The sequence below is a fragment of the Bison bison genome, unplaced genomic scaffold (genome assembly GCF_000754665.1).
Source record: "Bison bison bison isolate TAMUID 2011002044 unplaced genomic scaffold, Bison_UMD1.0 scf7180017864331, whole genome shotgun sequence".
In the NCBI taxonomy this organism is placed as follows: Eukaryota; Metazoa; Chordata; class Mammalia; order Artiodactyla; family Bovidae; genus Bison; species Bison bison.
Window position 1 is genome coordinate 4,990,455 of NW_011494903.1, and position 9,788 is coordinate 5,000,242.

General features: G+C 51.7%; 1 protein-coding gene across 1 annotated transcript in view; it reads left to right on the forward strand.

Annotated features, from left to right (window-relative positions):
• The first annotated feature begins 6 nt into the window (after positions 1-6).
• Positions 7-9,788, forward strand: part of GDNF (glial cell derived neurotrophic factor) — a 28,099-nt gene continuing 18,317 nt past the window's right edge. The window contains exons 1-2 of the mRNA XM_010853758.1: positions 7-78; positions 4,507-4,683. Of these exons, the coding sequence (XP_010852060.1) occupies positions 4,533-4,683 (151 nt within the window). The 5' untranslated portion in view covers positions 7-78; positions 4,507-4,532. The remainder of the gene's footprint in view (positions 79-4,506; positions 4,684-9,788) is intronic.

A 9,788-nucleotide genomic window follows, 5' to 3' on the forward strand; every position in this document is an offset into this window, starting at 1 on the left:
CCGGATGGGTCTCCTGGCTGGGACTCGGGGCTCCTGGAGTTAATGTCCAGCTGGGGGTCTGCGGAGACCGGATCCGAGGTGAGTAGGGGAGAGGGCCTGAGGGGAGGCGGGCGCGGCGGGCTGCGGGGCGCTGGAGACAGAGGGGGGCGCGGCTGGACCTCAGAACGGGCAGTGGGACTAGAAAGGGAAGAGACTAAGAGGGAACCGAGACACTGGGAAGACAGAGGAGAGAGAAAAGTTGAACTGGAGACAGGCTGGCCTTGCAGAGGGGCAGTTTGCCTTTCCACGTGGGCAAAGATCTCTGGGGTCCCTCATGCCTCTAGACCCCGGAGTATTCAACAGGGACAGTTTCCCTCCCCGACTCGGCGGGGCGCTCTTCCGTCAAGTCCCGGGAAGGTACCGGGCTGGGATCGTCTTTGAACCCACCACTGCCAAAGTTGGGTCCTCTGTGGAGGCGCTGCTGCATAGATATCATTACTGGGGTGTAACTTGTTTTGGTCTGTTCCGAGGGAAAGTGTAGGCCCCGGGAGGGGCTGCTGCTAAAGGTGCTGAGGACCTAAAAACAGAGCGCTCACCTCCTCTGGAGCCGTCTTGCAAATTTACATTCCTCGCCCTTTTCTGAACCCGGTTACTTGCATGAGCCCGCAATTCCAACTAACCATCCGCGTCGAGGTTAAGAGAGGGGCTTCCGGGATAGCCCAGGAGCTGGGTCTCCGTCTCCAACAGACTCTCGAGCCTCAAGGTCTTCCCTACGCCATCTAAGTGATGATTTGAATGACCGCTTTTCTCCTGCACTCTGTGCCACCTCCCCAGTTAACACTCTCCACCACTACCTTGCACAACCTCAGAGATGATTTCGCCGCTTTTTGGTTTCCAGCCCCTCTCGGGGCGGGAAATAACTTTCCGCGGACCTCCCCAGCCTTCTGGCGCCTCCCTGGTTTCGGCGGTGGCAAACCGGTCTGCAGAGCAGACGCGCGCGCTCCGGGGGAGCTGCCCAACCCCGTGCTCGCAAGATTTTTGCTCATTGGTGGGGGCAAACACAACTCTCCTGGGCGCTGCCGCGGATATGTTAGAGCGCACTCGACTCTTGCATAGTATTTTCGATGTTCACTTAAGTATTCCAAGGAAGAGATGCTGCTGCTAACCTCGCGCACGCACCTCTACCCGCAAAGCTCCAATGCGAGCTTCTGGGCTTCCGCCCCGCCGCGACCGGGTTTGCACTGAGTTTCGCCATATCTTCGCTTTGGCAAGGTTCAAGGACAGTAGCGCCTTTTCAACAAGTGTCAGGTGTCCGAGGAGCCCGCAGCGTCCCCAGCCCATTCTCGCAAGGGGTTCGGGTGCACTCTGGATCTGAAACACGGCATCGGGCCCTTGACCCATTCCCAGACTGTCTGCAGGAAGCGTCGCTCATTCTTTTCCCTACCGCGGTCTTGGGCCCAGCTGAGTACCACTGTCAGTTCAGGACACAAGGAACAGCTGAAAAAAGCAATACATCTTTCCGCAACTTCTGTCCGTATTCCAAAAGAAAGCCTCCGAGTTACAGCGCGCCCCCACCCACCCACTCCCGCCTCCCTTTTTCTCCTCCTGAGACCTGGATCTCGAGGGCAAACCTCCCAGCCTGCCAGACACGGGAAAGTGCGGGGGCACTGGCGGCGGGAGCGCTTACCCGCGGTGAGGCTGTCACCGAGACGCGGGGGAGGGAGGGGGAGTTCAAAAACCAGGTTGCCGAGAAACCAGCTTAAGTGAAGCGGGTAGAGAAAAATCCGGGAGAGAGGATGAAGAGCGGTAGGAGAGGATGAACAGCGGGGATGCTGGTGAGGACGTCCAAAAGTTCCGGGGGGTAATTTGGATTCGGAGAGAATTGAGGGGTTGTGGAGAGCGTTCGTGCAGCGGTTCTATACTTAAAGTGGCAAGGCAGCCGTCCGGCCGCGTGGGCGCTTCGGGACTCCGGCGGTTTCTGGTGCCCCCTGGTGCTGGGAACTCAGAAGCGCCCGGCGGCGAGTCCCGCAGTCCGGCTCCCTGGGGCATCCGTCTTTTCCGCCCCAGGCCTGAGAATCACCAGGTGCCGGTGCCCGCGACCTCCCCTTTTGCTCTGCCGGGCGCAGAGAGGGACCAGCCTGTGGGGTACCGGAACGTGTGCGGGGGCACCTAGCGGAGAAGGAGAGCTTGTTTATTACCGCATGTGGCAGCGCCTTGGGCAGTTGGCGCGTAACAGAGGCTGCCGGTTGCGGACAAATGTGCTTTGAGAAAGAGATAAAGAGACCGACAGGGAAGCCGCTGGGTGTGTTGGGGGTGGGGATGTGGGGACCCCACAGGGATTTAGGAAAAACCTCCCCGTAGACCGCTGTGAACGCTCAGCCTCCAGACTCCCTCCGCCCGGCAAATACCGGGAACTACAAAGCGGCTCTGACTGCAGCCTGCGCGGGCGGTGCTCAGAGGGAAGAAGGCGCCCTTCTCGCCCGCCTGAGATGGGCGAGCTCTTTTCACCCGGCGGAGGGCGGGGGCGGGAGCCTCCTTTGGATAAGGCGGGGAGTTTTCCTCTATGTCCTCTTTTGCCAGCTTCGTCACACTTCTAATTGAGGATCTCCACGTCCAATTTAAAAAGCCCTCCTCCTGCCAAGCAGAAAAAAGGAAAAAAAAAAAAAAAGGAAAAACCCTCTTAATGCGGAAGGGAAACCTGGTGCCTCTGTCGCTTCCTGCCGGCGGGCACCGCGATTTGGGACGGCGCATTAACCGCGCGCCTCCCTGCCCCTCTGGGCAGCCAGACAGTTCGCACGCGCCTGGGATCGGGCACCCGGGCCGAGGGGACGGGAGGCCTCGCGTTCCCTCGTCCCTGCTCGAGCGCCTCGCAGGGCTTGTTTTGCACGGCCTGGGTGAGGTGTTGCCTGGGAGCCCCAGCGCCTCAACCCAGAGCCTTTCCTTTTCCCCGGGTTTGTAAACCAGCCAGAGGGGCATGGAGCGCCGGGAGCCGCAGGGTTTAGGAGTTTGTGGTCCCTACAGACTCCCCGAGCCCAACAGCTGCGTAGCGAACAAACAGACGCCCAAGGGATGGAAAATGCATTCGTCTCCACAGCGGTGGGAGGTGGCAGTCGAATTAAACGCTTCCCGGGGTGGCCTGCACCGGAACCCGGCGGGCGTTCTGGGTAGAGATGGGGGTGGGGGCGTTTGCTGGAAGGGAGGCGGGAGCTCCTGGCGACTGATGGAGAGGAATGGGGTCGAGGTTTTTACTTTTATCTGGGAACTGCCTTACTCTCTTCCACTGAAAAAGTTCAAGGAGCTTTTCCCAAGAATCTCTTTTACTTGGAGGAACGGGGATAATCAACTGCATGAATCTCGTAATTTCCACTTTAGAATGCCCTTGGAAATTAGAACGCTGGCATTGGGGACTCACCTCAAGGTGCCCGGGTCTCCCCCCCACCCCCGCCTCCTTATTGCGTGAAGTTGGGCCCTGAGTTGAGGGTACCCTTTTTCTCACCCGCCCTCAACTGCGTGACCCTCCTTTCTAGGGGTGCGAGGATTGAGAAGCCAAACGGAGCCCCCTAAGAGGAGCTGAGCCCCCACCGTGCGCCCTTTCCCGGTCTAGACCTTCTGGTGCCCGCGCTCCTGCGTAGCGTCCCCGACAGGGTACGATCCTACAGGAGTGACTGTGACCCAGCTTGGGGAGCTCGAAACCCCTCTGCGAGGGGAAAGGATTTAAGGCCAGAATCTTGCAAAAATGCAAAAATAAAGAGGGTATTCGAGTACACCACGAACATTTTCAAGACCGAGGCAATCCCTCCCTAACTGTAACGCTAAAGCATTTATTGAACGAGGTTAGGCCTTTTCATATGTTAACATTCATAACCTTAAGAAGTGGAAGTAGTATTTTAAACCGAGTTGAAACTTTGGAAAGTTCAGGAGCTTAACACAGATATTCCTGGACAGCCTCAAAGTCTTTAAGTCCCCACTGGCTTCTTGTTCCGACGACAAAACACTAATTGAAATGGCAGGAATGAAGCTTGGGCGGGGTTCGTGGTGCCACTGAGCCTGCCCCTGCCTAGCTGAGGACAGGATCAGGACCCCGGGAGGGCTGGTCTCTTGCTTGGGTTCAGGGCTCGTTCTCCGGGGCGGGGTCGGGGGGTGGGGGTTCCTGTGGGAGCTGCTGGACGGGGCGGGAGCACAGGGTGAGGGTTGCCCGGTCGCCCCCCAGAATGGGGATGGGGTTGCGCGCCAGTACTGCTGTCGTCGTATTGGGAAGCAGCCCTGCCCCGAAATCCTGGGATCCGATGGCGGAAGAAAAAGGCAGTTGTCAGTTGGAAGCCGGAGAGGCGCACCCCGGAGCGGGGACAGGCAGGGAGCTGGGAAGGAAAGAAGGGTGGGGGTGCCCGGGGAAGCGCCCGGCCGCAGCGGTCCGGAAGGAGGGCGGTGCCAAGTCTGGAGGGGAGCCCCGGGGACCCGCGCGGGCCCCAACATCCAGGCCTAATGTGCTCTCCCGGGTTCTGCGCCCCCGCCCGCCCGCCTGCACAGGTGCCGCCGCCGGACGGGACTCTAAGATGAAGTTATGGGATGTCGTGGCTGTCTGCCTGGTGCTGCTCCACACCGCGTCCGCCTTCCCGCTGCCCGCCGGTAAGAGGCCTCCCGAGGCGCCCGCCGAAGACCGCTCCCTCGGCCGCCGCCGCGCGCCCTTCGCGCTGAGCAGTGACTGTAAGAACCGTTCCCTCCCCGCAGGGGTCACCCCACCCGCCGCCCGCACGCACCCCCAAGTCAGCCACGGCCGCAGAGTGGCCTCCCAGGGAAGAGCCGCGCAGGCGCCGAAGCCCCCTCCCAGTGCGCCGTAACCAACTGGTGCCCCAAGGCTGCAACACCTAGTCTGTATATGGCACGCGCTGGCTTTGCCCAACACACAGGGTAACACACTTTTCTGCTGCTCATTTAGATTCCGATCAACAGCTGTTTTCCCCACCACCACCACAGGAAAACACACAGTTGTTTTCTTTTCTTTGCCTCCCCATCACACACACACACACACTCACACTCACACACACACACACTCACACACACACACACACTCACACCCGTGTTTTGTTCCAAAGCCCTCTATCTCTGTTTGGGTGTGCCTGGCTCTGCTGAACTCTGAGAACAATTGCCTTTCCATCCTAAACTGCCCTTGCAAGGGAAGAGGCTGAGGTTTCACAAAACCATGCCAGAGTCAGAGAAAACACAGAAAAGCCTTGATTTCCAGAACAAGCATCTGGGCAGTGTCAAGTCTGTTCAGGAAAGTTCCGGTTCTAGAAAGAAAGTGATAAATAGTGCTGGGCTGGGGCTAGGGGGAAAAAACACAAAATTGTAGTTCACTACACAAATGACAATGTTAACTCTTAAGACTAGATTATTCATATTAGAAAATAAATCTGCGATTTGCCTCTCAAAAATGTCTCAGCGGTTTATCAGGGCATGTCAACTATGATTTGATATAATTTACCCTCTGCTCTTGAGAAGTTTATCTATTGCGTAAAGCAGAATATGCTTCATCACAAGTTAGAGATTACTGGCGAGGAAAAGAAAATTTGCACAACCCCAAACTAAAGCAGCAGTAAGCCGTAGCCATAACCATGCTGGCTACTCCCCATTTCTGTTACCCTATTCTGCATTTGAAAATTATTGTGATCATAGGCACCACTGAAAGGGTTCCAAAGTCAGCTGTATGCTGGAGTCCCCCAAACCTGTGGCCTTGGGCTAAAAGTAGCCCAGGAAATGTGATGTGCTTATCTTATGCTTGATTACAATAAAAGCATCTTCTTCCTGAAGTCCCAAGAAAAAGTGCATTTTTCTAAGACAAATGAAGTCTTCAAGAGTGACTTAGGGTTAGAGAACACAGTTTGATCCCTTGAAGTAACTGTTCCAAGAGTGTATGGCAGTTAGTTGTATAAACCTATTTTTAAAGGTTTTGGTTTCAGCCACAAATTTCTATCCTAGTGTATATAATGTTTCTCCAGTAGAGACTTAAAATGCGCTTTAGTGCCATAATCTTCAGAACAGTACCCATGAAGGCTAAATGGCTTTTCATTCAAACAGCCTAGGTCAGAGGAACAGGAACCCAGTGAAAGGTAATAGTTTTCTCACCAAGGCACTCTGGAGGAATAATGGCTGTGCCTGATTATGAAGCTGATTAGTTCATGGAAATTTAATAAGCATATTAGTATCCTGTCTACCTAGGCTTATTTAATGCTGGCTCCTGCTTCTGGCTCTGCTTTTGGCTAATTTTGTCACGTCAGACAAATTACTTACTGCCAAACTCAATGAACAGTTTACAACTGTACAGTAAAGGAAGGCCTGGCCACTCCAAAACGCCAGTGACTGAGATTTGGTCAACCCCAACCTTCACGCTCCACCCTAACCTTCCTTTGGGAAAAGACTCATAAGACCCCTGCTTACTGGACTCACCTGGTGAGCTCTAGTGACCACTGGTGCTGGGCCTCTCCCAGAGAGATTCTGATCTCATTGGCTTGGGGTGTGGCCTGGGCAACTAGAGATTTAGGTGTTCCCCAGGTGAGTCTAACGTGCAGTCAGGTGAATCCCTATGCCTTGATAATACCCTAAGAAAATCTGTGCCTCATGTAAGGTCCAGCCAGTCACAAAGCAAGCAAGGTAACATTAATCTTATTGACTGGGGTGGGGGGAGTTGTGGGGGAAGGGAGGTTTTTTCCAAAACTGATACTAAGTCATCAGTAGTATCAGTAGTATCAATGGACAAGATTCTGACTACTGTATTTACATTTGAACCAGCAGAGCACACCCGATTCTGTTTTATCTATGGGAAGACCCAATAGATCCTTGAAAGAGAAATGTTCCCAAAGAGAAAGTGAGCTGCATTCTAAGCCAAATTGACTTCTTTCCAGGTATGTTCAATTCGGTAGCAAGTTGTCAGTGCGGGGAAGGCAGGATAAAGACAATGTGCAGACTTTGAACACTCAACCAGTGTCAACATGCCCCTGTCACAGTGCTGACATTTATATCCTGCACTGTGCACCGTGCAGTTAAGGCTTATGCAGAAAACATTAAGTCACTCATCATTTGAAAATAGAAAGTACCATAAATACTGATCCCTCTTCTTGGAATGCTTGGAACTTAGTGATTGAGCAAAGGCTCTTTCGTGCTACCTGAGTCAGTCATTCTGTGCTGTTCAAAGGGGACTGGACTGCACCCTGTCTACACATTCACCCTTGAGATCACATGTATTCTGCTGGTTCTGATGTAAATGCAGCAGCCAGAATCTTGTTCCTACCATTATCACGTTTTGAACTAACCAAGTAGAATTTGTAACTGGCCCACTTGTCTGCACAGAGGTTGACGATAAAGTTCATGGGCTGTGGCTGCTTCTTGTAGCAGCTTCAAACTTGTCTAAACTTAAAGACTTGTGGTTTTCCTTTCGGGTCATCCAAGACTTTTCCGTTTCACCGTCTTTGTATTTTATCATTGTGCTTTTTACCTGTGTCTTCACTAACGTGTGATTAGAGCAGGCCTGAGGCATGTAAAAGGTGAAAATAGGTCTTGTGCACAGATGCCATAGCATTTTAGAGCTGAAAGGTAGCCCCTAAAATTCCCAGGCCTAAAGATGTAAAGCAGTTTATCCAAAGTGCCAGGGTTCCATGATGGCAGGAGGAAGATTGCTGAAGCCAGAACCTGTGTTTCTCTAAACCCCTGAATTGCAGAGCGTTCAGTCTTGCTACCTAGGAGAAAACACTTTATATGGGAGGATAGTTTTCAACTAATGAATAAAACTGTGTTGCACAGGGTTGCTTGAAGTTTTTAAAGGTTTGTTAATCATAGTCATATACCAGATCTCAGCTGTGCATAATAACTCTAAATGTGTTTCACAAAGCATAAAATGCACGTGCCTTTTAAAACATTGTGATCTAAAAGCACTTATTCATTCAACAAGTAATTAATGTGTGCCTGTGTGTGCCAGACACTGTCGTAGGGGCTAGGGAATCCTCAGTACACAGACAAAAGCCCCTGTCCTCACAAAATGTAGTATGTAATAAAGGTACAGGGTGTGGGGCAATTTGGTGGCATTGTAAACTAAAACCTTGGTCAGAAGAGGGCCTTTTTGTGTGACCAGAAAACAACTAGAAACACTGAGCACTGCTAAATTATAATTGCAAGTAATCCACAATGCATTGTAATATCATGGGGTTCCATTCTACCGGTTTGGCAGCAAGTCACAAAATTTCCTAGAGAAACAATCTTGCAAATCAAGCCATCAAGTTCTCAGACTAGCCCACAAAACTCTATGTAACCTTGATCAATTTGAGATATGATTCACCATATTGTGAAGCTGGAGTCTCTTCCCAGGTTGTCATTTCCCATAATCTGCAGAAGGGGGACACAGCGAGAAGTCATAGTTTGAACAAGCAAGAGCTCAAGTTCACGTTGGTTCAGTCAGCCTGACCACTCAGCTGTTACTTAACAGCTCCCAAACCTCAGGTTCCTCATCTGTGACATAGGAACACTATTCATCCTGCCTCCCGGGGCTGCTGGGAACAGAGTTACATGAGGCAATGCTTTGTTAAGCCCGTGCCCCATAAGCAACCATTAGTACTTGCCACGCTGCTGTTCCCAACCCGCACCCGGTGAGTGCCTTTTCTCCCGTCCCAGGCTTTCAGTTCGGCCTCTGCCAAGACATTGCTCTAAATGGTGGAATTTCAAGCAGCTCAACAAAGTACAGAGAGGGGAAGAAATGCAGGCCTTGCGGGGAGGCTATTTTGGGCCCCACGGTCAGTCAGTCGGGTCAGTCAGTCGGGCCAGCCTTGCGTGGGATTCTGCCCCAGGGTCAGCTCCCCCTGGCTCTTCCCAGGTTTCGCAGCTCCTTCCCTTCCCCATTTGCTGAGCCCACATAGCTCCTACGGAATTTTTCCCACCAGATTCCCATGGTCGTGTTAGGGAGACCCTCGTCCCCTATGGGGAGAAGGGAGCCAGGACACCATAAGATCCTTACATGTAAGAGATCAAGGAAGCTGTGAGCTGGAGGCTCCCTGTCTTGAGATAGAGCATTTCTGTTTTAAGTGATCCCACCTGGATATTTAATTCAAGCTGCTTCACAAACCCAGCAGAAGACTGTTAGTGAATTTAGTAAACTTTCAGCTTGTTGTTATCCAGCTAAGAAACCTTCTAATGCAACAAGGTAGTTAAATGTTAGGCTTTCAAATCTAATGTTGTGGGATATAGAGTTCAGAATAAATAAGCTCTGTCCATCTATTTTTTGTATTATTATTTTAGGGACTATAGGAACAGACAATACTGTAATAAGGTCCCTAAGTTGGAAGGGGGCTCTGCCATTTGGGAGGAGGTGCTTGGAATCAAGAAATCCCACGTCAGGCTTTTAGGAAACACTGATTCCTCACTCAAGATCTGAGACCAACATCTCATTCTGGCCTCAGTCTGAAGACCTATTTCAAACTGTTGCTGTTTAGAGAAATCTATTTCAGGCTTAATATGAATTGGCCAGTCTTAGGACCTCAGGCTGATCCAACAGCCAAAGAATTATTCTCAGAAGATTCTCCTTTCACTGATAGAAAAATAAAAGCTCTCTAGCATTTTCCCTTCCAAATGTCCCTTTCTTCTTGGTTTACTTAGCACTTAATGGTCCATAGCCTCTTTATTCAATTAAAACATATTATTTAATCACTTGAGCTCAATCAGGAAGCAAGTATTAAATATCTTTCATGCTCTAGGTGCTGTGTGGGCATCTAAAAGGCAAAATTGTGAACTTAAATAGCTTATGATCTAGTTGTAAACTATGGATAGGC